Below are 26,499 nucleotides of genomic sequence, written 5' to 3' on the forward strand. Positions count from 1 at the left end.
TACGAGTATGAGTATTTATTTATTTGTAGCAAAAGAAGGAGTAAAAGTACGCTAAGACCTAAGCTACTTATCGGCTATGAACCCGCGGTTGAAGCTGCCACCGTAACTACAATTGAACATGAGATATGCGATACATAAACGAGCGATAATTATAGATTATAAATGAATAGTTTTACATATAAATAAGATCCGATCCGATCCGATCTGATGGGTGTTTTCTGTCGTAACCTAAGAGTGTGGCTTGCTATTGCACAGGCGGAGGAGGAGCAGGAGGATTTAGTAGAGGCCACAGGGCAGATCCGTCACCTTGGACATTGATCCCTGGGTGTAGGAGCGCGTGCGCGAGGCGGGACTGTGTCCGGGCATGGTCACTGCCACTGGTGGCTCCTGGTGCATCCTCATGGCTGGGTTGCTGCTGAAGTAGATCTGCTGGTTGCTGCGCGACTTCTCCCTGCCGTTGATGGCTGCCTCATTGAGTGCCTCGTGGGCGCCGCCGCTGGAGGAGGAGGCAAAGGCTGCCTCCAGGCGTTCCACATTCTTGGTGACGCGTCGGGCCTGCAGGGCGGCGGTGATGTCGGGCTTCGGGTACCGCTGCGGCGTGTTCATGCCCGTCATGAAGAAGACGCCATTGAACTGCTGGGCCGGTGGGGCTGGTGGAGCCGGTGCGGGGGGTTTCATCTTGTGGGGCAACACCGGTGCCTGAGGCACATCTTGGGCGCTCTTCCTCAGTGCCTGCATCGTGGGATCGTGCTCGTCGTGTCGTGCATTCATTATGACATCGAGCAGCTCCCGATTGGTGCTGGCATTGTAGGCCGTGGCGGCGGCATTGGCCTCCGGCATATCGGGGGATGGAGAGTCCATGGCATAGCTCGACGGATGATCCGTCTCGGGGGCATCGTAGTCGGCCTCATCGAAGAAGGTCTGCATGGCGGCCAGTCGCTCGGCAGCCGCTGGATCCCCAGGATGATGCACCAGCATCCCATAGTCGGAGCCGCCCTCCTGCTCGGAGCAGTCGGTGCGGGGCACGAGGTGCGCCAGGGAGCGGGATTTCCTCGGCGGCTGCGGCACAATGTTCACCGGGACAATGTCCTGCTCCACGGGCGCACGATGGCGCGACGTGTGGTGGTGGTGGCTGCTGATTTGCTTCTCCGCCTCGCTGACAATGTTGTCCAGCTCCTCGATGACATCCTCAATGGTCGCCGCATCATCCTCGTCCTCGTCCACCGGGATTTTCCGCGCTTTGTGATGCTGATTCTTGGCCGCCTTCGAGGGCAGCACCAGGATGGGCACTGGACTAAGCGAAGCGCCCGTCTCGGAGCTACTGATGCCCTCATCCTCGTGCTCCGAACAGCTCTGCTTCGTGGTCTTGCCAGGGGGTGGCACCTGTCGTGGCAGTGCCACCGGCTGATGCGACTCCACCGGCTTGAAGTTGGACTCCTGCTGTGCGCCCTGCAGGCGGAAGATCTCCCGCTGCAGCTCCGCACATCGCTCCTGCAGCCGCCGCTCCATGGAGGTGAGAACGGCCTTCTCCTCGTGCAGGATCTGGACGCGTCGCTCGAGGATCACCATCTGGCTGCGGGTGCGATCCGCATCGCGTGCCTGGGCCATCATCTTGTCGACGTCGATGTGGAGCTCGTTGAAGCGCTTCACCTCCGCCCGCAGGCTGTCCAGCCAGGGCGAGGAGGAGGAAATGGTTCGCGCCAGAGTGCTGGGCTCGAGGCCCGCCTGGAAGAGCTCTGCCTGGATGTAGAGACGCTGCTGAATGCTCACCGCACTCTCGATGAATGTGTTGAGGAATCTGCAAAGGATAATCAGACACTTCTTCTTCAGGGATTTCATTTCTTTTACTCACTTGACGCCTGCACACTGCAGCTCCCCGGATCCCCCACCACTGTTGAGGATGCCCACCAGCAGGCGGAAGCGCACGGGTTCACTGCATCGCAAACGGAGCGTGGACATGGCCTCCGAGACGGCTGTGTGTCCCGCGGAGGCGATCTTCTGGCTGCCAGTGCCACTGCCAAACGGCTGGCGATCACAGACGGAGGCCAGCAGCTGCAGCGCGAGAATCCGCGCACGAATGCCCTGCCCCGTGGCCGAAGAAGCGAGCGGCATGAGGCCCACCGGTGTGTTCCCCAAACGGGCTATGGCATCCAGCGAGCGGGAGCAGCAGATGCTCAGGCATTGGCTGTCAAAGGAGAGAGAGAGGATTAGGGATGTCTGGAGGAGACTCTAGTAATTCCGAACTTACAGGCAGGAGAGCTCATCGAGCAGTGCCCGTCGCTGGTAGCTCTGTGGATTGCGGGACATGGCCAGGGAATTGCTTGCACCTGCCACCGGCGCCGGTGCATTGCTCGCTTGAGCCATTTGTATGGCCCGCAGCACCTCTAGCAGATGGCTAATGCCATCCGAAGGCGTGGCCACAAACTCTTGCACAAAGCTGGGAAAGGAGACCCTCAGATCAGCCCTCAGTTTGGTCAGCAGATCCGTGATGGAGCCAAACTGTCGGAGCGACATTTCGCTGTCGCTCTCCGGCGGTGCAGGAATGGGAGATCTGCAAGGAGTCACAGGTGGAAATAGTAAGGGATCGCAGTTGGAAGGGAAAGAAGTTTCTTCCTACTTGTATTCGGAATGCTTTGCTGGCAGTGTGGAGGATTTGTAGACCTCCTCCTTGGCACTGGGCGTGGTGCAGACATCGTAAATGGATTTCATTTTCGAGGCGCTGCTTCCTTTGGTGAACTTTCGCAGCGAGAGCACATAATCCTCGGGATTGTACACCGGTGGACGTTGATTTTCCTATTCAATTAGAGAGAGAGATCAAGATCTTTAGCAGCTTTTCAGGGGAAGCAGCAATCAAGACTCACTTTACTGTAGACTGGCGCCTGGGGCCAACTCTGTTCGGAGCCAGCCATCTTGTAGGAGGCCAAAGATCCATTGAGGCTGCTGCCACCGCATTTCTGTGTGCCCGAGGCATGGCTGGAAGTGCCGCCAGCAGACTTGGAAGCAGCCACAGGCGTTGGCTGTGGTGCCATCTTCGAGGCAGTGTCGTGGCAGACACTGGGAGCCATCTGGAACGAGTGTCGTTGGTGTCCCCTGTGCTGGTGCTGGTGCTGGTGTCGCTGCAGCGTCGAGCTGTCACTGCAATAAACGGAAAAGCCATCGGGGTGGAGTCAATTAATGTACGTGCCTGACATCGAAGAACTTGAATTTGCATTCACATTGAACCATAAATAATCCCCCAGAGCCAGTTGGGATAGTCAATGGAGGATGGAGAATGGAGGGGTATGGGTTTTGTGCGGGGCCATAACACGTAACGCACCGGAAAAACAAGCCGTTAAGTTTATTGAACATATTTCTACGAGTATTTAAAGCAAAAGAGTTATCTAGTCTCTGTGGTGTGGCCACAGGTTGCAGTTGCAGTTTGGAGTTGCTTGGATATCCGCTAGAGTCTGCGGTGTTTGTGGCATGTGTAGGCTGTAGGCCCGTTTAACAGCCACTGATCGAGCGCAACGATCGAATGATTTCTGATTCGTTGACATTCGCTTGATTCGTTATTTAATTTTCAGCCCAAAACACTTTCACCTGACGGAAGATCCCCACAACAGAGAGGGAGAGCGAGAGGGAGAGCTACCGTTTACCGTTCGTTTTGGGTGGCTGTGTGCGAGGCACCGTTAAGCCAATGAGTGGGTCTGTCCATGCAAATGCCAATCGTAGTTGCATTGTTCGATTGCCGTGGAATTATGACGTGCATCAATCAGCTGGCATCAATCAGTCACGTACGATCTATGCAGAGGCATTCACTCACTCACTCGATCGATTGTTGGAGGTGCCACCGATTGGATTCTTTCATCAGGTGTGCCCCTGAGGCACAGACACCGAGGCAGACCCCCAGTCAAGGCTTGAGTCTTGCCACCAGTGCGTTCCCACAGCAGCAGCAGCAGCAGCAAAAACACTTCGATCAATGTCAGTGGACGAGTCAAGAGAGAAACCCACCAGCCGCTCAACGAAAAAAGTGTTGAAAGATCCGATGGAAAATCTGCATAAATCAATTTGCAAGACAGAAATTGAAAATCACGAAACGATGTACGACGCGAGACTTGAGTCTGCTCCAAAAACAGGAATCGATAAGCCCAGCCCCCAGCTAATGGATTCACTCTGCACTCCAATCTCCATTTTTCAAGTGTTTTCAAGTGCTATTTTCCTTTTATTTCAAAGAGTTGTTCATCGAGGCCTCCTGCTTAGAAGCACTCATCGATGGATGGCAACCAGCCGCTGCAGTAGTGCCAGACGGCCCAGGCGCCCCATCCCTGCTGGGAGAGAACCTTCTGGGCGCAACGGACGGAGTTGGTGATGTCATCGGTCAACAGGGCATTGCAGCTGAGGCCGCACTCGTTGTAGGAGAAGCGTCCATCGGCCTGGCACCAGTACAGATCGTTGATCTGGAAGATTCCGTAGTCGTTGGAGCCATCAGAGTTGGCCGGTCCCACCACCCAGGTGCGGTAGTCGCTCTCGTGCTGGGCAATGCAGGTCCACTTGTCCAGCTGGTCACGGGGAACGCCCAGGTTGGACATCTCCCTGGCCAGGGAGCAGCGGTCCATGGTGCGTCCCGACAGGGCAGGAGCGGCGGCACAGGCCAGGATCACCAGAGCAAAGAAAGCCTTCATGTTGCAGATTGTTGTTTAAACGAAAACTGTTTGACTTTTCTGTGGCTCTAGCCGGAGTATTTATAGGGGAAATGTTCTATCGTATCTACGGGATTGTTGTTGAGTTCGCAAGTGGCAGGAGGGAGATTCGGATCTGGAGAGGATTCAGGTGTGTGCGGCTTTTAATTAAAAAAACCCATTTAAATAAAATATTCAATTGATTCCATTGAGAGTGCGCCACACTCTGCTTTGGGTCAAGCAACAAAACAAAAAGAACTTGAAGTTCTGTTCTTATCAAAAGACAAGAGACGTGCGCGACACATGAGGCATACGAGTGGTCGCTCATTGAAGAGGTTTCGTGCCCCAGAATGTGGCATAGTTTTAGGCATAAGGGCACAGAACTGTGACTGCCAGAGCCAGAGCTTTCCATTCATAATGGTTGTCTGTATATGTTTTGTACGTACCCACCTTGAAAATCATTTCTTAATCTTGATTTCGTCATTGTTGTTTCGGTTCGTTGTTGGTTTGAAGTTCATTGAAACTGGGAGAAAGGTAGTAGAGTAGAGACCTCGACGACGACGCGCCCTCAAAGACTGATTAGCATAATTGTTGTTATATCAACAATGACGATGGAATGGTTGTGGTTGTTTCTCTTTGAGTTTTGCTGCTTAGAAAGGGCTCATTGTACCACCACCGAGAGAGTCATTGGATTAGGCCCCCAGAAAACTGCTGCATGGAATAGATGGAACCACCGCCCAAGTGGCACTGCTGGCTTTGATGGCGATCCATATGATTGATAGTCCCATTCGGATAGTCGGATGGGGGCTAATAGCTGCAGTCAAGTGGAGCTGTTTTTGGCCATTAAAAGACCCAACGACGAGACTCCACAGCAGTCGGACATTAAACTTGGCAGATAACGTGCAAAATATGGCAGAGATGGGAGTTCGTTTTGAAAGAAATACCTCGCAATTTCCAGACTCTGAATCGCTGGGATGCCGCACAATGAATAACTATGAATAATTTCCATCGACATGCAACGCGATGCCACACCACACCACACGAGTTGCGTGAACAGAGACCAAGACAGAGACAAAGCTACACAGAAGACAATGCCACCACCAGAGCCACAATCGCACTCTTATTATAGATAAATATTTCGAATTGCTTGTGGAACCGCCCAGGCCCCCCCACAGTACGCACCTGCCCACCCTGGGGATCGAGTGGAGCGCGTATGCCTTATCGAGTGGAGCAGCAGCAGCACCAGAACCCAAGTGCTTCCGCACTCGTAGATTGTTTTTACGATGTGTCGAATTGATTGAGTGAGCGAAGAGAATTTGCTCGACACCATTTCAGTGGGAGTTTTTCTCTAGATTCGAATATTGCAAGTAAAGTGCTTTGCTCGGGTGAAATCTTCTCTCCCGAAAGAATGCAAATATTAGCATTTGTAATTACTGGCAAATACGTGCAGAATGGATTATTAGTTTAGTTGTTGACTCAACTGCAGAGCAACATAGTAGCATTCTGTGTCCCCTGGCTATAAAACACTGCAACCCAAGTGCAGATACTTTAGTAATTTATCAAAATGAGAAGTTATCTAGTGATCTGTGCCTTGGCTTTGGCCTGCTTTGCATCCACTGCAGTGGCACGCACCATGGACCGTTGCTCCCTGGCACGTGAGATGTCCAATCTGGGTGTGCCGCGGGATCAGTTGGCCCGCTGGGCGTGCATTGCCCAGCACGAGAGCGACTACCGCACCTGGGTGGTGGGACCGGCCAACTCCGATGGCTCCAACGACTACGGCATCTTCCAGATCAACAACTACTACTGGTGCGCACCTCCCAGCGGTCGCTTCTCCTACAACGAGTGCGGCCTGAGCTGCAATGCCCTGTTGACCGATGACATTACCAAGTCCGTGAGATGTGCCCAGAAGGTGCTCTCCCAGCAGGGCTGGTCCGCCTGGTCCACCTGGAAGTACTGCAGTGGATCCCTGCCATCCATCAACGATTGCTTCTGAGACTCGTAAACCTTTGCAATGTTTTACTCGCAGTCCAATAAATGAATTACCACAGATTCTTGACATAGTGAATCATCTGAGGATTGCTATATCCATGCCAGTGATAACTTATCGCATGGATTGCACCTTATTGTTAGGAAAGTACAGGCAATGTTCTCTAATCTCCTGTGTATAAATACTCGCTGACTGTGGAGCCAATCTTCAGTTTATAGAATCAACAACAACCCACAATTCCCACCATGAGAACTTTTCTAGTGATCTGTTGCCTGGCTCTGGCCGGTTTAGCTCCTGCAGCCCTGGCCCGCATCATGGATCGCTGCTCCCTGGCACGGGAGATGTCCAATCTGGGTGTGCCTCGGGACCAGCTGGCCCGCTGGGCCTGCATCGCCGATCACGAGAGCTCCTACCGCACCGATGTGGTGGGGCCGCCCAACTCGGACAACTCCAATGACTACGGCATCTTCCAGATCAACGATCTGTACTGGTGCCAGCCGGAGGGCGGTAAATTCTCCCACAACCAGTGCGGCCTCAGCTGCAATGCTCTCCTGGACAACGACATCACCCAATCTGTGAGATGCGCCCAAAAGGTGCTCTCCATGCAGGGTTGGCCCGCCTGGTCCGTCTGGCACTTCTGCAGTGGCGATCTGCCACCCATTGACAATTGTTTCTAGGTCTTAACATGTGGAACATGAAAACCCCATCCTGAGGATTGTACGCCGAATAAAGATTTCGGGAGGCACTTGTGACATTTTCTTAGCAGAAAGACTTTTTCCCTATAGCTGTTGCTTTTTTATTGCATCTTCTACCTCGCAGTGTGCAAATTGACTCACAATTGTCAACAATTGTCTTAGCTCTAGATCTGCAAGAGAGAGAGAGAGAGAGCCACTGCTCTCTCAGCAATTCCTTCTGTCAGGCGCTCTCTCAGCAACTGTTTCTGCCAATCGCTCTCTCAACTGCAGCAACAATGCGACACACTGAGCGCCAGCTGAGGCGACGCTCTCAGCAAATACGTGTGAAGCATAGCAGTAACAAACGGGACTTTGTTTCTTTAGTCTTTCTGTTACAAGTTCTTTAGTTTGCGACAATTGATACCCTACATTTGCAATGCAATCTTGAATGTCTAATGCAAGTAATGTTTTACATGCTTTTTCTGAGAAATGTAATTAAATGCACATGTAAATATGAACACATAGATAAATGTGTACATTTTTATGTACATAGCCTTATGTATTGATGTCTTTATCCACTTCAATGATAAGACTTCCCAGGAACTGCACATATTTGTCTTGTGATTCCATGAAGCAATAAATGCACATCATCTTCTTGATTCCTTTCATTCACTTTGAGTATAAATACTGCCTGAGCCAAGAACCAATCATCAGTTCACAATTCGAACCCTAAACCGTTTCTACAATGAGAGCCTTGCTAGTGATTTGTGCCTTGGTTGTGGCCTGCCTTGCACCTGACATCCTGGCCAACCGCATCTTGGACCGCTGCACCCTCGCCAGGGAGATGACCCAAAAGGGCGTTCCACGGGATCAGCTGGCCCACTGGGCCTGCATTGCCGAGAAGCAGAGCAACTACCACACGTATGCGGTGAGCCCGACGAATAAGGATGGCATCCGCAGTTATGGGATCTTCCAGATAAGCAATCTGGATTGGTGCTATTCAGTAGACGAAACTCCCAGGGAGGTCGAGTGTCGCACAGTCTGTGAGGCTTTCTTGGAGGATGACATTGGCATGTCCGTGGCGTGCGCCCGGAAGATTCAGGAGAAGCAGGGCTGGTCCGCTTGGCCAGGCTGCACCGGCTCGCTGCCATCGATCGACGATTGCTTCTAGTATTCCAAATATGTATGCAAACCTTATGTAAATCCTCGAGGAGTGCACAACCCATAAATATTTCTTTTAATGAGGCATTTGAATGTGCTTTTCGGGGACCATTGCAAAATTGTCGTTGAAAAAAACGGAGCAAAAGAGAGCCTTTTTGGATGCAAAAGTGAAATTTTATCTACATAATGGCCCACACATAACAGTGTCATTATGACAGTTGGACCGGGCTAAAAGCGAATGAAATCTATTAGACATTATGGCCAACAGCCAACAGGCAGCCCGAGCCTCAATCGCGGCACTCGATCGCTGGGGCTGTGGCTGTGGCTCGGGCTGTGGCTGTCGGCTGTAGCTAAAAAACAAGTTAATTTAATTTCCAAGCATAAAACAAATTACGTATGAAGAAAACTGGCCGCCGTTATCGAGGGGGTTTATCATGGATGGTCCCCCCTAAGTGGAAAACTTTAAATGTCTGGCTGGCATCGCAAGTGCCAACGGACTTTAGTTTGCAATTGAAAACAATTTCAAATCAGAGCCACAGACATCTATGGCAATCGGCGGCAGAGCAGAGCAGAGATACATGAACAGATGTAGGGTATCCATGGGATTGCCTTTTGGGGCTAATCGTTGGAGATCAACTTTGCCATTTTGAGCAGCGGTTTGGGCCTTGTCTTAAAGCGGGCAAACACGAACGAGCCTAATGTATCAATTTGTAGCGCTATTCTCAAGGGTGTCCGCCAGCGGGGTTGAACGACATTCTTTGGACAGTTTCGTTGCTGATTGATTGACTGATGATGGATGTGCTGAATCCACTTTAATCCTATCCGCCACATGGCAACCAGAATCCCAGCTCTCATCTCTCATCTCTCAGCTAACTTTCCCGCAATCCGCATGCGCGATGTTCTCTGCCAAATGCCATCAAAAGAAGGCGGAAATTTAAGTGGAAAATTGTAAAAGTTTCTCTTCGTTTCGTTTGAGCCGACACCTTGCCAAATTGTGTGTTCCATTCAGGCCCGCTGCGATGATGTGTTGCACAAGACAGACGACAGACAGACACTCCACTCCACCATCATCGGATGTGGTGTGTGGCGCTGCCACTGCCATCAGATGCCAGAGATTAAGTCACCGCCTGACAAAAGTTCTCATGGCAGTTCCATTTCTTTAGCCCCATTTGCATTCGCGTTTCGCACTCGAAAGATAAGACTATTAGGAGAATTTAGCAACCAACAAAGCAAACGCAAAACCTACGAAAGAAATGTGGCCACTTTTCAGCTGCTGTCAGAGATCTCTCCATGGAGATTTCCTCTGAATTTTCCCAAGGCTGTCAGAGCTCCCTTGAGCTATGCTCCAAGATCTCATCGCCCATTCCCGACTTTTGTCATCTTTTTTTTGAGCTTTTTTACTCTTTTTTGATTGTCGACTGTCATGCTTGACGGCCTCGCGCTTGACTCTAAATTAAAATACGTTTCTACGTTGCCTTTTTTGGTTTTGGGTGGAAAGAGTCTTTTCCAACGCTCATTATAGTTTTCACTGGGTATTTGTTGGCTACAGATTGAGCACTGGGAGGGCCCTGGGGTTATATTTCAAGAGAGAAACATAGCCCCACCAGCTGTCAAATATAATAATTATGGTTTAAGGTTGTTGAAACAATATCACAGCGCGGGGTCTGGCTCTGGTCTCTGGTCTCTGGAGCTTGCCATTTGACACAGTTGCGTTTTTGGTGGCTGTCAAACGACAGAGGACAGACGAGAGGAGAAATGTCTATAATTTGTGAGTCGAATTTGTGGGGCAGAGTGGTACTGGTGGCACAGCGGGTAATTGATGCCGAAAGAAAAGGCCAGGCCAGGCCACTGGTGTCTGTGTCATGGCCGCTGAAGATCATGTAAACGTAACCGGGTGGAAAAAGCAGTAATATAATATTTATTCCTTGACATTGTAATGCCTGAGCATCAGAGAACAGAAGAACTGAGCTGGAGACTCACCCACTGCGTAATCAGATCCTTCAGCGGAGATCTTTCTCCCCAGAACTTTCCAGCGGATCGCTCAAGCGATCGCCCGAGCGATTCCTCCACACGCTGCTGATTCTGGAACCATACTGCCATTCAGACTTTGCCTTTTCTTTCGAGGGTTTTGTGAATGGCACGCGTGTGCCATACTATTGATAAAAGTAAACCCCCTTTTGCTATCAGCGATTCGTTCAATTTGTGTGGCATCAGATCAGATCAGTACAGTTCCGCCCAGTACATATTCCAAGTGGAAAAGAACCAGAAAAATACTTCACAAGTGGCTTCTTTTTTTGATAATTTAATTATGGATCCCTTGCAATCAATAATCGAAATGAAAAATCATCACATGAATGGCGAGAATATTAATCTGTTTACTGCCAGTGCACATTTCAATCTGTCAATCTTGTTCTTATTTTAGAACTATTTTGGAACATTCCGTCCGTCCATCTAGCATTACCTTTGGGAACCCTTCTTGTTAATCGTTCTAGAGATCGTGTGATGTGATGTCTGAGGAACTTCCTCCTCCTTCCAATCATCTACACACATCTTTGACCCTAGACCTCTTTGTTTATTCTCTGCATGAATCTTGTTTTGGGTTCTTCATTCTCCAGTAACCTCTTTCCCATCGGACCAGCAACTTATTCCTCCATCTCCATCTGCCTGTCAACTACTCCTCCTCCTTGGAAACCAATTAGATCTGCCACAAACCAAGTGTAAACTCGAACCTATGGCCCCTCCTCATTCTCATTGCGGTAAGTGTGGTTCCAGCGCTGCATTGTTACAACCACGAAGTACAAGCACAAGTACAAATATCTCTGGACCATCATAACTTTACGGTAGAGTGACTTCCACCACTGCCACCCCATTCCATTTCCATCCAATTGTCTTTGGGTCTGACCCACGCAATGTCGCAGCCAGAGGGCGCCGAACCCCAACTCCAACTCCAACCCCGAAGCTCGAAGCCCCGAAGACAATTACTTATGCATTTCCACTACTTGTGGTGCTGGAGTTGTGCTAATGTCTTCAGATTATAGGAAACACTCGAGGGGGCACTTGGGTTGGACACAGGCAGGGGTCTGCCTCTGCCAGCTCCTCTTTCCCTGGAATGGTGTAATTTTCCGGTCTATGGTTTCCTGCTTTGTTTTAGGCCCTCCCAGTTCTCTCTCTCTCTCTCTCTCTCTGTCTCTTCCCAGACGATCGATGCGTGCCTCCCGAAGAGGGTCTGTCTTGCGTTTCCACTTCCTTTGAACACAGCTCCACAGTTCCCGTTCCCGTTGCCGTTGCCGTTCTAAGACGACTACCCGGAGCTGTAGCTGGAGCTGGAGCCCACTTTATGTACATTTATCACCAGCCCGAGCGACGGCGGCGGCCACTTGTGTAATTTATTGCCCCCCCTGCCGATGGCCGCCACATTAAGAATTCATTGACCGGTCCAACGTCAACGAACGTTGGCCCATCGGCCAGGCCAGGCCAGGCCACTCCATGCCATGTCTCGGAACAAGTAGAAGGGAAGCTGCGATCGATTCTTTCTTGGCCTTTCTCTCCTCGCTTTTCTCCCATTTCTTTCCATTTAGAAAGTGTCTGCGAAGACGGACACCGGGCACACGCGAGCACACTCTCGGACACAACAACCAGTCCAAACATCAGCTTGCAATCATTGTTTATTGAATGGGAATCAGAATTGAATTGCTTCTTAGAAGCAATCGTTGATGGAGGGCAGAGCTCCATCGCAGTACTTCCAGGTGGACCAGGCGGACCAGCCCTGCTGGGAGAGCACCTTCTGGGCGCAACGGACGGAGTGCTCGATGTTGTCGGTCAACAGGGCGTTGCAGCTGAGGCCGCACTCGTTGTAGGAGAAGCGACCGGTGGGAGGAGTGCACCAGTAGTAGTCGTTGATCTGGAAGATGCCGTAGTCGTTGGAGCCGTTGTAGTTCTCGGGTCCCACCACTCCGGTGCGGTAGGAGCTCTCGTGCTCGGCAATGCAGGTCCAGCGGGCCAGCTGGTCGCGGGGCACACCCAAGTCGGACATCTCGCGGGCCAGGGAGCAACGGTCCATGGTGCGACCGAAAGCGGGAGCGGCCAGAGCCAGGGCAACCAGAACGATGAAAGACTTCATATTGAAAGTGTACAGAAGAAACTGATGTCTAACTGCACGAAGGTTTGAGCTTTTATAGGACGAAATATCTCCATTATCTTAAGTAGTTCCTTAGATAGGCAGGAGGGCTACTATCTGTGGGAGTGTATTTGGATCTCTAGAAAAAAACCCCCTGAAAACCGTCAATCCTCATTTGATTAGTGCCTAGTCAGTGATTACTGAAGATAAAGAATTTGTGGCCAGACAGCACTTGTGTAATGGAATGCCAAGCTGTCTGTTTGGAATGATAGTTCAGATATTTGTAGTAAATATTTCTTATTTGCTTCATCAATCGTGTTGACGCAATTATTAATTGTTGAGTTTTTTCATAATTAACAAATTACACTCGGTTTCCGGTTGTGTTTTTTAACCATGAATGGAACCATAGAATGGTCAGAATACTTTGATCAGTTGAATTTTGTTTGAAATTACAGTGCAACTTTTGAATATTTCCACAATTTTTAAAACAGGTAAAAATATATTTATATTAAGTGCCATTTACAGATCTGTTAGTTCCAGAAATATCGAATAAAAAGAGCCTTTAACAGCAGTGTTTCTATGTTATAAATGTAATCATTTATATTTTGAGAAAATATTTTGTTTGCCATGAGGCTTTCCTCATGCAACAATCTGAGGACCCTTGGCAGAGCTTACAACCGACTAATAATTGCATTCCGTATCCACAACGGGGACACTGCCAAGGAAACATTTAGCTTTGAGCAATTTCTATAATCGATTTGACATTTTTTCATGGGCATAATCATATCTCTAGACGGAAGTTGCTTTGAGTTTTTATAAATTTAAATTATTTCTGCGCTGACAAAAACCAAAGCCACCCGTCCAACTGGTGTTCAGGCCTCGAATCTCTCCCCCCGCTCAATGGAATTATAATGAATTTGTCTTTGGATCTGGGTTGGGCAATTACTTGACTGTGACCCCAGCTGTCATTTGTTCATCAGACGTAGCATCGATGTCACTTTCTACTGGAGAAACCCCAAATTAGATTTATGTTTTTCTTTTTTTGGCAACAGTTTCTAGTTTTGCTCTTCTTTTTAATGCGCACTATCAAAAATCAGCCATCAACCATCAACTAGATTAGAGAATCCCCATGAATATGCATCATTCTGTTCATGTGATTAGAAAGTGAAAACACAATCAATATGAACCAAAACAAAATAGCCATACAAAGCAGAGAAACTTGAACCATTGATAGATGCAAAAGTGTCACAGATAATCTTATTAGTTTTATGCAATTATTTTATTCGGGGGTCAAAATCAGAGTTTAGAAGCAATCGTTGATGGAGGGCAGAGAGCCGTCGCAGTACTTCCAGGTGGACCAGGCGGACCAGCCCTGCTGGGAGAGCACCTTCTGGGCGCAACGGACGGAGTGCTCGATGTTGTCGGTCAACAGGGCGTTGCAGCTCAGGCCGCACTCGTTGTAGGAGAAGCGACCGGTGGGGGGAGCGCACCAGTAGTAGTCGTTGATCTGGAAGATGCCGTAGTCGTTGGAGCCGTTGTAGTTCTCGGGTCCCACCACTCCGGTGCGGTAGGAGCTCTCGTGCTCGGCAATGCAGGTCCAGCGGGCCAGCTGGTCGCGGGGAACGCCCAAGTCGGACATCTCGCGGGCCAGGGAGCAACGGTCCATGGTGCGACCGAAAGCGGGAGCGGCCAGAGCCAGGGCAACCAGAACGATGAAAGCCTTCATGGTGATTTGTTGGTTCGGAATACGGTAGTAAACTGATGTTGAGGTCCTCGCAATTGTCGTTTTTATAGCACTTTTCGTAGGGCTGGCGCCTTATCTATCGCAAAGGAGGAGAGTACTCGAGGCGTGACGATGAGGAGATAAGAATATTGGGGCGGCTGTCAATAGGTGCTGTGGCTGCGATATGGCCTGGCCATTGCCGAAACTCACTCGATTGATCAATCAGTTCTTCAGTTCTAATCTCAAATGTTTGTTTACAAATATCGAACCACTGACGTTGGCCGTTGGCCGTTGGCCGGCCGTTCGGTAATTGGCTTCGATCTGTGATTGGAGAACCGTTTGAAGTAGAAGAACTTTTCTTGGCCATTATCCTAACAGTGGTTTCGTTTTTCCGAAAGTTCAAACGATAATTAGTGGATTCTCGAGGGGAAATGTTGCTTAATTGGCCGAGGGGCCTCGCAAGGGGACACCACTTTAAGTAGCGACCTTATGCCTCATGGCTAATGCCTCATGCATAGGCAATGAGGTTCGGTCTATTGGAGATTCTCTTCTCTTCTCTCGTAGAATCAACTGTTAGTTGACACACTTTTGGGAATGACTGTGAAGACAGTGGAGTGGGTTGGAGTCGTCGATAAATCAGCGAACAAAAAGTAAAAGTGAGAAACATTCTTTCTTTTCTTGCTAAGCTTTCAAAAGAATCGGCCACTCATTGGCGATGAGAGCGCTCTATTCCGATGTTCACGAATTATCATTAATTGATGAATTCATCTTTAATTCATGGGCGGCTCAAAGAGGGTCACGCTTCAAAGGCCTCGCAACAAACTTGAAAACAACTTTGTCTTAATAGCTAATTCATCTTTCATCATTCCATCAGCAAACTCCCATCGCCCCAGCAATCTCTCGACTCTTTTTACAGTAGCCTTTTGTCATTTGTCTTTGGCTGTTAACCACACGCCACATGCGAAAGGTTAACAACTTTCTTGCCAGTCAGAGTCAGAGTTGGAGTCGAAGATATGCACATCCCAAAAGAAGCACTCCGCGGGCTCACCTGTGTGGAAATCTGTGTTCGACTCCCTCCTCGGGGGCTAGTCGAATGGTGGGTCAGGCCTTAGGCCACAGGAATACCGCTAGCTAGCAATGCAGCGGCCGTCCGTCTGTCCGCCTGTCTGTCCGTACGCCTCCTCAAAAGTCTTACACTCGAATGGGGTTAATGTAACAGCCAACTGAGGCTCTCTGACGTTTGCATACTTGCGGTTGTATCGTTAGTCAGAGCCAAAGTCAGAGTTACATCTGGAGTTGGCGTTGAAGTTGGAGTCTACCTCCGCCCAATTCATCCATTGAGAAAGCAAAATGTGCAGCACACAGCTCTTGGCTCTCGGCTCTCGGCTCTTGGCTTGTGGCGCTCTATGATGATGTTTGATGTTTGCTATGGACGTTGATGATGTGCGGTAGCCTTGGGGGTCTCGTTGTCGAGTCAGTGGTTTTACGATCGAACGCATGCCCGTTACAAGCCAATAGCCCAAACAGAGGAGTTCTTCCACCAAAGGTAACGTCTTACTCTAGTACTCAAAAGTGGAGCCAGAGTTGGACACGAAGTAGGAAGAAGAGCTCCGCTTCACGTGTACCATCTGCCCACTGATGGAACCCCCCAACAGTAATTGCCCAGTGGAAACGCAGACGGAGATGCTAACAAGGTTAATGGCTTAAAGAGCAAACGTTTAACTTAACAAAAAATTAATACCTCGTGCCCCAAAAACCCCTGACAGAGATGAGGCTAAGCTTGGCCTAAGCTCTAGCTGTCGCGACATTTGGAGGACCACGCGATTAAGGGCCCCACTTGTCTGCCCTGATAGCGTGATTAATTATCCGTCCCGTCCTCTTTAGTCTTAAGATCCGATAGCACCCCACTCGAGATAGTGCTTAGAACATGGCGAAAATTGAGATAGTTGGCGGCTATAAAAGCACACGCCACTCTCCCTTTCGACATCAGTTTCAATTAATTGAAGTAAAAATCACCATGAAGGCTTTCATCGTTCTGGTTGCCCTGGCTCTGGCCGCTCCCGCTTTCGGTCGCACCATGGACCGTTGCTCCCTGGCCCGCGAGATGTCCGACTTGGGCGTTCCCCGCGACCAGCTGGCCCGCTGGACCTGCATTGCCGAGCACGAGAGCTCCTACCGCACCGGAGTGGTGGGACCCGAGAACTACAACGGCTCCAACGACTACGGCATCTTCCAGATCAACGACTACTACTGGTGCGCTCCCCCCACCGGTCGCTTCTCCTACAACGAGTGCGGCCTGAGCTGCAACGCCCTGTTGACCGACAACATCGAGCACTCCGTGCGTTGCGCCCAGAAGGTGCTCTCCCAGCAGGGCTGGTCCGCCTGGTCCACCTGGAAGTACTGCGACGGCTCTCTGCCCTCCATCAACGATTGCTTCTAAGCTTTGGCTTTTGATTGAAAATAAATACAATGTTTGACGTATAATTTGATTTGTTTTGTGGCCACACTTTCACCCACCATCGAAATTTCTCTAATAACAACCCACTGGGCACTGAGATGCCAATCGACTAATAATCGAATATCGTGTGCACAATTTTGGGGATTTCGGGAGGCCCTAGGCTCCGTATATTATTTTCTATAATCGATTTGACATTATTTTGTCTTCGGAGGAGACTTGAACGTTGGAAGTTATCTCGCAGCTGGACTTGACGGAAGTTTTCATAATTTGCTTTACGTGTTTTACGTTTTTTATGTTTCTTATTTTATTTATTTAAATATAGACTCATTGACGAGTTCTGCGCTCAAGAGGCACCAGTTTGACTGGTTCAGAGGCCTCCGTTTCGACCAGGTCCCCAGCGCAGTGCTCAGTTTAATTATAATGAATATGTCTCTGAGATTTGCTGGATACATTTTGGCGTTTGACCCGCGCTGTCACTTGTGGCTGTAACTCGGGGCTCGACTCGAACCAGGCTTGGGGTTTACTTTCTTTCGGAGAAAAGACGCAAAAAGGCAGCCGAATTCATTTGATTTGTGTTTTTGTCTTGCAAAAGTTTCTAAATTCGCGCTTCGACTGACTTATTTATGGCCAAACGATAGGGCGACAGTATCTATTAGATTAGCGAATTCATATTCTATTCATGGGATTAGAAAGTGATTTGGCCAGAGACAAAAGCCTCACCAGCAAACAAACTCAATCCCATCCAATCAATCAAAAGGTGCAGCCACAAAGAAAGAGAAACTTTGGCAAAAGATTAAGGAATGGCTATGGAGGAGCAGAATCAGTGGGAAATATTCAACAGATATTCGTTTTATGCAATCATTTTATTCGTGGGTCGAAATCAGAGCTTAGAAGCAATCGTTGATGGAGGGCAGAGCACCATCGCAGTACTTCCACGTGGACCAGGCGGACCAGCCCTGCTGGGAGAGCACCTTCTGGGCGCAACGGACGGAGTGCTCGATGTTGTCGGTCAACAGGGCGTTGCAGCTGAGGCCGCACTCGTTGTAGGAGAAGCGACCGGTGGGGGGAGCGCACCAGTAGTAGTCGTTGATCTGGAAGATGCCGTAGTCGTTGGAGCCGTTGTAGTTCTCGGGTCCCACCACTCCGGTGCGGTAGGAGCTCTCGTGCTCGGCAATGCAGGTCCAGCGGGCCAGCTGGTCGCGGGGAACGCCCAAGTCGGACATCTCGCGGGCCAGGGAGCAACGGTCCATGGTGCGACCGAAAGCGGGAGCGGCAATGGCAGCCAAAGCAAACAGAACGATGAAAGCCTTCATGATGATTTCAATTATTGCAAACTGATGTCAATTGTTAGAAGGGTTTGAGCTTTTATAGTCGGAGAAGCGGAGTACTATCTGCCCGTGGCCGAGGAGGGTTATCTTTGAGTAGTTCCGTGCATATCAGATGGGCATTATGGCAGCAGGGCTAATCGGAACTCTTTGAATATTCGAGATTCGAGTGCAAATCGGACCATATTGATAACTCCATTGAAAATTTCGATAATATGAATGAAAATTCGACTGTGAATCCCCCAGTCGGAGGGTCTGACGTATGTCGGTGCGCCGTCACTCTGCGTTCACCTGATCTGAATGTGGATGCAACAGCCAGTCCCATTGTTTGTGGTGGGGGGAGAGACTGTTTGTCCGACCAATTGGCCTCTGATCTCTCAATTTGAGTGTCTCTTTTTGTGGCTGGTCCCCTTCTTCGTGGCCCATTGGCTTCAATTAGTCTTTGGTGGCTAACAAAAGCCCACTGCTCATGGCCCAATGTCTGCTCTTGTTTACTGCCTGCTGTTTACGAGCATTGCCCAAGTGCGGTGGTTGTTGCTGGGTTACTCAATGCCCACCGATCACCGATTGTTGCTCCATTTGTCAGGGGCCTGTCAAGGTGTCCAACATCTGGTTGTCCCCTTGATGGTATTGCCTCTAATGTGGCATGTGGCCCTGCTCTACCGCTGCTGCTGCTGCTGCAGTTCCCAGCAGGAAGACAAAGACCCAACAAAGAATGGCCAAAAGTTGACCACAAAATCGCGTGAAGAAAGAAAGATTTCTTTTAACTCTTTTTGGGCAGCACTGAAAGTAAATTGGCTATTCGGTGGATTGCGTGTGACGCCCCACCTAGCAGCAGGCCAGCGGCATGCCCCACACACAACACACTCTTTTGGGGCATGGCCAATGCATAAGCTGTTTAGCAATTGTTAAATCAGACCGGAACAGATTTTTCTGTGGCTCGACTCCGTACACTGGGAATACGAATGCTCGCTTTTTGCCCTCTGTCTGTCTGCGTGTACCCTCTATAAGGGGTACTATTATTATTGGGATGTGTTTGCAAGGGCTCTTTAAGCATTATGTTCTTAATTTTCTCACTTTAATTCGTTCTCTTTTCTTGCAGGATACGAAATGGAAGAGCGCTGAAATCATTGAAACGAATCCTACCATGAAAACTCTGTGTAAGTTGTCTTTCATTTTCTTTTCTTTAGAACCAAATCTTAGCAATCTTCTAAATTCTGATGGTAAGATCTTAAAGTTCTTTAAGGGCATTCGAAAGCCTACAAATTTCCCCCCCTGAAAGTCATCTTTCTGTCTTGTTTATTTATATATTTAGTATCTTCTCAGTTTCTCCACTCTTCTGTTTGTTTTCATCTGCTTTTTTTCTACTTTGTCTTTGGCTTTTGTCTTGCTGTTGGACGGCTGGACAAAGTGGCATTGTTAGTCGGTTTGGGTATTGGGGTTTGGGGGCTGCTTCGTCGAAGTCCATCGCAGTCTCGTGCCGCTGCCAATTCAATTTTCACTTCAATTTTCCATGGGGGCTACACAGAGGAATGTAATTTGTTTTCATGCTTTTATAACGAACACGCAGTCATAACGCCTTTATGTTATGGCCCGTTTTTTGTTACTATTTTATCTATTTGGCCATTGTCTGTGCTGCGTTCTTATTATAGCCCGAATCTCTGTGGAGAGTTTCTTTACTTTCTTGGGCGGCTGTGGCTGTTGGCTGTGGGCTATGGGCTATGCCCAAGTGGGCGTCACAGTTCAATGTCAGTGCTACTCGGACTCCCACACGAAAGCCCCGTGTACTGACTGAGGGATTTACATATCTTGATTTTGGGCAGTAGCTTAAAAGAAAGTCGGGGGCCCATTAGCATATGCATAAGTTTCGAGCAGGGGCAGGGGTCTCTGAATGGGTATGTGGCATGTGGGATCCAAACTGTTGACCAACTGGAAGAAGCCTTGGATCTGAATCTGACCCTCTGACTTAGATCTGGAACTAGTTTTTCCCCCAAGAGAGATGAAGATAGAGAGGCGGGAGATGACTCTTACCTATTTTGCCTATGCGGCTACCGCGGTTACAGGTTCTTCTGCTGCTGCTGCTGCTGCTGCTGCTGCTGATGATGGTGCGTCTGTCCGAAATCCAATTGGGATCAAGTGCAGAGCGGAGCACGGAGTACTGACACGAATCCAAATTGGGGCACTGCTGCTGCAGAACGTTCTTAAAATCTACGAGGCACACACTCACACACACACACACACGTGATCTTCATATTTGTTGGTGGATTGGGGCACAGTTTGAGCTGACTTTCATGCTGCACTTTGCGTCGTCATCGAGCAAGAAACGTAAATTGAGAAGATTAGCAGCACAAGAGAAGACCCGCTGAAGAGGCACTGCCACTGGCCGGTGCCACTGTCCGGTGGATGCTGCAATAGGCCACTAGATGCAACAGGGGCATGCAGCATGGGGCATTTGTGGGGCCAGTTTGCCAGTTCTAGCCGAGAGTCGTACTCGTTTTACCGTTAGAATGCAATCTGCGCGCGCTCACTGTGGCACTCGCGATGCTGTTAGCCAGCGGTTGTGAGTCCGAGGGGGGAGAGTCCACTTCTACACGGTATCCAATCAAACTTGTTTCTCCTCCCGAGAGAATACACAATAAGAAAATATATATAAGTCGCGTAATCGTCTGTGACACGTAACCAAAGAGGTGCCGGAGAGGTGGAGAATGGAGGGAGGCTCGGCACAAAGATTGACAGACAGTATCCCTTTTGTGGGATCGTTGAGTTTTCGCTTCCGCACTAAGAGCTCAAAAATGCCACTAACGAGTGAACTTTGCTAGACCTCAAGAACAGCTAACAAAGCCATCGTTCATCGTTCATCGTTCACCGTTCACCGTTCACCGTTCGTCTTAATTGGTAACCAAAAGCGCGCTTCGTTCGCTTCCGCTATCTGCGATCTGCACACACACGTCCGAAGAGAAGTGAAGTCACGCACCGACTGATCGAGAGCCGGGCTCACAGCTCAAACGAGCCACGATCCCCGGGTTTGGGCCTGCATTTTGATCGTGAAACGAAGATCGCACGAGCCGAGCTTCAACGCCGAAGTGGCATTCGGCAAGAGCGATTTCTCTCTCTCTGTCTCTGCCTCTCTGTTCATATAAGACCTGGTTATGAGAAACAGTAGCAATGGAACTACTTTGAACTGATGAAGACTGTCAAGCGCTTTAGGGCATCTCCAAACACCCAACCACAAGACCAAGCCATGATTAGGCGGAAGAATGTGGGAAGGAGCCCCAAACCACAAGAAAAAAAAGATCACATTGTGATAATCAAAGTGGCTTAGCAGCATCCCGTTTTAAGGCAGATCGATCCACTGATTGGCGTCATAATTATCTAAGATCGCAAGATTGAAAAACATCAACCAGTCGAGTACTTGAAGAAGTTTTCATACTGCGTATAAATTGCACAACTCATCGATTTCCATAGCGTTGTTTACATTAGTGTTGAGATATGGATGGGGGCTTCTTAGCCATCCATTGAGAGAGCTTATTCTGTTAGCCCTCCCTCCCTATCAGCTACTAATTAAAAGATGGCGATGGTCAATTTCTAGACTTGTTGGCTAAGGGAACCCCGCGTATCAGCGAATGTGCTCCAGATAACTCCTTTATCAGCGCAGTTTTCAGCTATAAAAGCTCAAACCCTTGCACCATTCGACATCAGTTTCCAACAATTGAAATCATCATGAAGGCGTTCATCGTTCTGTTTGCTTTGGCTGCTTTTGCCGCTCCCGCTTTCGGTCGCACCATGGACCGTTGCTCCCTGGCCCGCGAGATGTCCAACTTGGGCGTCCCCCGTGACCAGCTGGACAAGTGGACCTGCATTGCCGAGCACGAGAGCTCCTACCGTACAGGAGTGGTCGGACCCGAGAACTACAACGGCTCCAACGACTACGGCATCTTCCAGATCAACGACTACTACTGGTGCGCTCCCCCCACCGGTCGCTTCTCCTACAACGAGTGCGGCCTCAGCTGCAACGCCCTGTTGACCGACAACATCGAGCACTCCGTCCGTTGCGCCCAGAAGGTGCTCTCCCAGCAGGGCTGGTCCGCCTGGTCCACCTGGAAGTACTGCAGTGGCTCCCTGCCCTCCATCAACGATTGCTTCTAAGCTCTGATTTCGACCCACGAATAAAATGATTGCATAAAACGAATAATCCTTCAGTCCTCTACGAACGGAGACAACCTGCGTACATGTTTCATACATGCCATTCGTTGCTTTGCTACACTGAATGTATTTTTACATGTCTTTGTGGCGCCACCTGACGACAAATGTTTGAGCTAGAAAGTATGCAATTTGTTCGATGCCCACTGACAAAAGCTGACTGATATTTGTTGTATGGTTTGAAGATAAGTCTGCTTTTAGCTTACCTTTCTTCGGCCAGTGACTTTCCCTCCTCGAACATAGAGTCCAGGGAATAGTCATCCGCAATGGAGCTGTAGACATTCGTCTGTGTACCCGCTGGATCCTCGTCGCAGTAGCTGCAGCTGCAGCACGAGTACTGGGAGCAGTAGGAGGAGACAGCATCCAGATCGGTGATCCCAATGGAGCACTCCTCATCCATTGGTCGTCGCTGGGCCTCCATCGGTATGGTCTCCCCTTTATGTGGCGAACCACTGCGAGGTGAACGACTGGAAAGAGTCAAAAGAGTGTGAGTAAACCTCAGAGAACGGAGCAAATGGAGTGTTACCTCTTGGTGCGTGTGTCCATTGTGTCCATGACCACGTTCCAGGTGCGGTGAATCAAGTAGAGCAGAAACAACACCCGCGACGTCTCACCGCTGTGCGGTGCACCATTGGCTGCTTGTGGTCCGCCCAGGCAGCTGCTGGACCCAAGCCTCGGGTCTTGTGGGTTCTCCCCGTGTTCGTGTTCGTTGTGTGGGTGTCGGGCGGGAAGGGTCTTGGAGCGATACTCGCTCTGCAGGCAGTACTCCCGCTTGTGCTGCTGGTATCGTCTGCGTGTGTTGAACCTGGAAGGCAGCTCGTCACCAGCCACCACTCCACCTCCACCTCCTGCTGCAGTCGCTGCGATGCGGTTTCCCATTACGACGACGTCGCTGATCGGCGCCTGTCAGGCATTGCCTAATTTGACATGGACAGGCAGAACATGCACATGTTAGATGTTAATGTTAGATCAGGGGGCCAGAGCGGAAGATGATGTCTGCGAGTATTAGCGCTGACACAATTCGTAACCAGTTTGGGTTCCAGTTCCCCCACCGTCATCCTATTGCCTGGCAAAAAAAGTGAATTGCTCGATGGAATTGGGTCAGCGGCGAGTTCTCGACGGATGGTAACGAGGTCGGCTAGAACAAATGCCTGTAGATGGCCTGGACGTGGCTGGTGCCTGGTCCTCTTGGAGCAACTTGTGATTATGATAAACTATCTATCCATTGGCAAAATGATGGATTGCGTGGACCAGTTTTGGCCACAAAACCAGGAGAGCTGTCCAGCTGGACAACATGATTGCCCCTGCGGCGGGGCGTGGATTCTGTCAGTGAGTGACACTTTTGATGTCTGAAATCTATCTTCCGGCATTCAGGCCACGCATTTGGCACACTCATTAGGTAGGCCATTCATCAAATTATCGCCCTAGCCTGATTTGTCTCTCCCAGCACTTGTGGCTTGACCCGAGCCACACCATGAATGGGGGCTACATTAGAGCCTCCACTAGGAACCGCAGCAAGAGGCTTATCTGTGAACGTAGCTAAACGTGACCGCTAAATGACAGAACACGATTACAGAGCAAAACAGAACCCAGAAGCAGAAGCAGAACCGCAGACCCACGGGCACTATCAGTGGAGGGTCGCCTACCACAGTGAAAGGTGCCAGCACAGGGATGGATCGTAAAAATGTTTACTGCAATCACAGCTCTAAATCTCGGACATCAATTAGTTAAGAATAGATCGGAGATTAGTTATAAATTATAGATCATCTTGGGAGAACAACTTTCATGCTGTCAATGAATGCGTATATGGAAATGAGGAGCCATAAATGGGAACACAAAACAAATCAAATGGGGAACCAGTTTCGGTCTTAGGGCACCTGGAGAACCTTTTGTTGAGTGAAAGTGTTGATAAAGAAGTGGAAAGTTTTGTCGGGGCCCTGCACAGAAAATGTTGGTAGGGTAGGTTCTGTGCGTACCGTTTCGTTTGGGTCGTTAAACGAAGGTGTTACTGTACTTAAAAGTTGCACCATAAAAATAACACCAAAACATGCGGCTTGAGCGTGTGTGTGGTGGCTGAAGAGTGGAAAAACTCAACATCTCGACACTAATTAAACTAAATGAAAGCAAGAGTTTATCTTATCAAACGACACAGCAGAAGTCACCCTGTACGGTCAGCAATGTTAACTATAGGACGAACCGTAGCCCAAGCACCACTCAAGCACCAAAGCAATGAAATGCGAAGCGGCAGCGGTGTGCGGCGCACAGTCGCGTTTCCAACGATCTAGAGAGCGGTACACACTCCAGTGGAGAGCCAGAGCCAGAGCCAGAAGCAGAGCAGCTAGAAAGGAATAATCGCAACTAGGACACACCTTTGGGGCAGCATCAGCATGAGCCAGAAACAGACACAGAACCAGCTGGAGACGGAGCAACTGCTCTTCGTGGAGAAGCCGCTCCACGTGCCCCCATTGTCGGAGCTGCAGAATGGTGAGGGAAAGAAAATATCAGATCTTAAAGATAGATTCTACGTGCCGCCCGATGCCATGTGCAAATGACCTTCAGAACTGTGTCGAACTTTCCATAGCCGGTTTTCAGTAGAGTTTCATTTCGGTTCTCTCTGCTCTCCGCTCTCTGCTCCGTTCCCCGTTCTCTGTGTGTTTTTTCCATGCTGTTCTTTGTTTTCGTGCGACGCCTGTAAACAGAACAGAGACACAAGAAAACATATGACTGGGGCGGCGGAGTGTGAGCTTCGGGCAGCTTAAAGTTCTTTCGTTTGTTTAGATGAAATGAAAGATAAAGCTTTTGATTTAATGCTCCCTGTCTCTGTCTCTCTATCTCTGTCGCAGTCATACAGGGTGCTTTGAGTGGAAACTTTGCCCAGGTGGAGGTGAGTGTGGGTGCCTGCCCCGATCTGAAGGCGGCACGATTCGGCTTGGTTGAGAGCGGACTGGGCGGCAGGCCCACGCTGCTGGAGGCTGGCGGCCCGCCCTTCCTGCTGCCCCTCGTGCAGCGGGACAAGCTGTACAACATCAAGGAGATCACGCGGAAGATCCAGGGACCCGGCAAGATCTTCGCTGTGGGCGCCGGTGCGGGACCCTGGCCAATTCGCAGCTCCAACTGCGAGGGCATCTACAATCTGTCGGTGAGCGAGACGGGCGAGCTGACGAACGGCAGCTACACGGCCACCGTGCGTGGAGCACAGGAGGAGTGCGTGCTGGAGAAGATACCCCACACAGAGCCCCGCTGTGCCCTGCTGCTGAACCTGTTCCTCAGCCAGGGAGCACCCGGACAAGTGCTGAAGATCAGCGCCAAGCAGCGCACCGGCGAACAGAACTTCATCGAGTGCATCCGCAAGGGACTGGAGGTGCACTACGGCGACAAGGTGGTTGGGTTGGGCGGCATCTTCCTCATCAAGAAGGGCGCCGCCCACCAGCACGTGATGCGTGACTTCAGCACGACGCCCATCCACACCGACGAGGAGGTCAACGAGTGGCTCAAATTCTACGAGATGCCCGCCCAGCTCAATGCCGTGGGCACCCTGGTGACCAAGGAGCACGACCTCGACCTGCGCCTCCAGCACTTCCACTCGTTCTCCTTCAGCAACTGGGGCGGACACTACCACTACGACACCACGCCCGATATCGTGGAGTATGAGGCGTATCTGAATGTCGCCGAACGGGTGGTGAGGGTGGACAAGCCCCTGTCCACACACAAAGTGGGCAGAGATTAGATCTGATAAGATCTACGCCACTATCTACTATAAGTAACCGACATTTGCATTGCCTAATCCGTCATAAATAAATGCTCTTTAGAAGAAGACTCTCCTGAGGAGAAGACTGGGTTCGCTTGGTCTGCTAGTAGCCCAAAAATACAGACAGTGAGGAGGATTGGAGCTGCTGCTCTGAGTTATCTCTAGCCCACTGTCTTCACCTGGGAAATCCATCATAAATTTTAATGAGCGGAGGCCAAAAATAAACGCGTGTCTTAGAAGTTGGTTTCGGTTTCTCGTGTGTTTGCCCATCGTTTGTGGAGCTGGCCGCAGGGGCCGACGGTGCTGGCTTTATGTAATTGCCAAAAATTAGAGCCGCGGCAGCGGCAGCTTTCTTTGCCATGCAAATCGATTGGCAAATGGTCTCGATGAGTGCTCGAACGAGATCTTCTAGGCCGGAATGCCTGCTGATGGCTGTTGGGGTTCT

The 26,499-nt window shown here is 49.9% G+C and overlaps 12 protein-coding genes across 15 annotated transcripts in view; 7 read left to right on the forward strand and 5 right to left on the reverse strand.

The window, feature by feature from the left end:
* The window catches only part of LOC117892907, a 27,427-nt gene continuing 928 nt past the window's right edge, over positions 1-26,499 (reverse strand). The window contains exons 2-8 of one of the 3 annotated variants that reach the window (XM_034799216.1): positions 22,833-23,223; positions 22,513-22,773; positions 2,862-3,135; positions 2,618-2,793; positions 2,249-2,551; positions 1,853-2,185; positions 1-1,798 (exon numbers count right to left, since the gene is read on the reverse strand). In XM_034799216.1, coding sequence (XP_034655107.1) covers positions 277-1,798; positions 1,853-2,185; positions 2,249-2,551; positions 2,618-2,793; positions 2,862-3,135; positions 22,513-22,773; positions 22,833-23,185 — 3,222 coding nt within the window. In that variant the 5' untranslated portion in view covers positions 23,186-23,223 and the 3' untranslated portion in view covers positions 1-276. Of the gene's footprint in view, positions 1,799-1,852; positions 2,186-2,248; positions 2,552-2,617; positions 2,794-2,861; positions 3,136-10,463; positions 10,573-20,137; positions 21,085-22,512; positions 22,774-22,832; positions 23,224-26,499 lie in introns of those variants that run through there. The other 2 variants (XM_034799218.1, XM_034799217.1) reach the window with 2 other exon arrangements.
* On the reverse strand, positions 4,181-4,704 carry LOC117892921 (lysozyme S). The gene has a single exon (XM_034799236.1). The coding sequence runs from the start codon at positions 4,659-4,661 to the stop codon at positions 4,236-4,238; it is 426 nt and encodes a 141-aa protein (XP_034655127.1). The 5' UTR covers positions 4,662-4,704; the 3' UTR covers positions 4,181-4,235.
* Positions 6,198-6,726, forward strand: LOC117892919 (lysozyme B-like). The gene has a single exon (XM_034799234.1). It carries the CDS (start codon positions 6,223-6,225, stop codon positions 6,652-6,654), a length of 432 nt encoding a protein of 143 aa, XP_034655125.1. The 5' UTR covers positions 6,198-6,222; the 3' UTR covers positions 6,655-6,726.
* Positions 6,856-7,393, forward strand: LOC117892920 (lysozyme B-like). The gene has a single exon (XM_034799235.1). It carries the CDS (start codon positions 6,894-6,896, stop codon positions 7,323-7,325), a length of 432 nt encoding a protein of 143 aa, XP_034655126.1. The 5' UTR covers positions 6,856-6,893; the 3' UTR covers positions 7,326-7,393.
* On the forward strand, positions 8,019-8,572 carry LOC117892923 (lysozyme P-like). Its single transcript, XM_034799238.1, has one exon. It carries the CDS (start codon positions 8,068-8,070, stop codon positions 8,491-8,493), a length of 426 nt encoding a protein of 141 aa, XP_034655129.1. The 5' UTR covers positions 8,019-8,067; the 3' UTR covers positions 8,494-8,572.
* On the reverse strand, positions 12,131-18,104 carry LOC117892925 (lysozyme D-like). 2 transcript variants are annotated; one of them, XM_034799239.1, is made up of 2 exons: positions 18,089-18,104; positions 12,131-12,597 (listed from the first exon to the last, which is right to left on the reverse strand). In XM_034799239.1, the coding sequence occupies exons 1-2, from the start codon at positions 18,092-18,094 to the stop codon at positions 12,181-12,183; spliced, it is 423 nt and encodes a 140-aa protein (XP_034655130.1). In that variant the 5' UTR covers positions 18,095-18,104; the 3' UTR covers positions 12,131-12,180. The 2 variants fall into 2 exon arrangements, with proteins under 2 accessions (XP_034655130.1, XP_034655131.1); XM_034799240.1 differs by lacking the exon at positions 18,089-18,104 and adding an exon at positions 14,321-14,357.
* Positions 13,861-14,356, reverse strand: LOC117892926 (lysozyme D). The gene has a single exon (XM_034799241.1). It carries the CDS (start codon positions 14,324-14,326, stop codon positions 13,904-13,906), a length of 423 nt encoding a protein of 140 aa, XP_034655132.1. The 5' UTR covers positions 14,327-14,356; the 3' UTR covers positions 13,861-13,903.
* LOC117892918 (lysozyme D) lies at positions 16,307-16,807 on the forward strand. The gene has a single exon (XM_034799233.1). It carries the CDS (start codon positions 16,341-16,343, stop codon positions 16,761-16,763), a length of 423 nt encoding a protein of 140 aa, XP_034655124.1. The 5' UTR covers positions 16,307-16,340; the 3' UTR covers positions 16,764-16,807.
* LOC117892927 (lysozyme D-like) lies at positions 17,626-18,103 on the reverse strand. Its single transcript, XM_034799243.1, has one exon. The coding sequence runs from the start codon at positions 18,092-18,094 to the stop codon at positions 17,669-17,671; it is 426 nt and encodes a 141-aa protein (XP_034655134.1). The 5' UTR covers positions 18,095-18,103; the 3' UTR covers positions 17,626-17,668.
* The window catches only part of LOC117892915 (tRNA pseudouridine synthase-like 1), an 11,688-nt gene continuing 6,256 nt past the window's right edge, over positions 21,068-26,499 (forward strand). Inside the window, exon 1 of the mRNA XM_034799228.1 lies at positions 21,068-21,071. The gene's annotated coding sequence lies outside the window, so the exon portion shown is untranslated. The remainder of the gene's footprint in view (positions 21,072-26,499) is intronic.
* Positions 21,812-22,295, forward strand: LOC117892922 (lysozyme A/C-like). Its single transcript, XM_034799237.1, has one exon. The coding sequence runs from the start codon at positions 21,827-21,829 to the stop codon at positions 22,250-22,252; it is 426 nt and encodes a 141-aa protein (XP_034655128.1). The 5' UTR covers positions 21,812-21,826; the 3' UTR covers positions 22,253-22,295.
* On the forward strand, positions 24,562-26,296 carry LOC117892913 (ester hydrolase C11orf54 homolog). Its single transcript, XM_034799226.1, has 2 exons — positions 24,562-24,790; positions 25,150-26,296. The coding sequence occupies exons 1-2, from the start codon at positions 24,694-24,696 to the stop codon at positions 26,031-26,033; spliced, it is 981 nt and encodes a 326-aa protein (XP_034655117.1). The 5' UTR covers positions 24,562-24,693; the 3' UTR covers positions 26,034-26,296.

Source organism: Drosophila subobscura, chromosome J (genome assembly GCF_008121235.1).
Source record: "Drosophila subobscura isolate 14011-0131.10 chromosome J, UCBerk_Dsub_1.0, whole genome shotgun sequence".
Taxonomy (NCBI): Eukaryota; Metazoa; Arthropoda; class Insecta; order Diptera; family Drosophilidae; genus Drosophila; species Drosophila subobscura.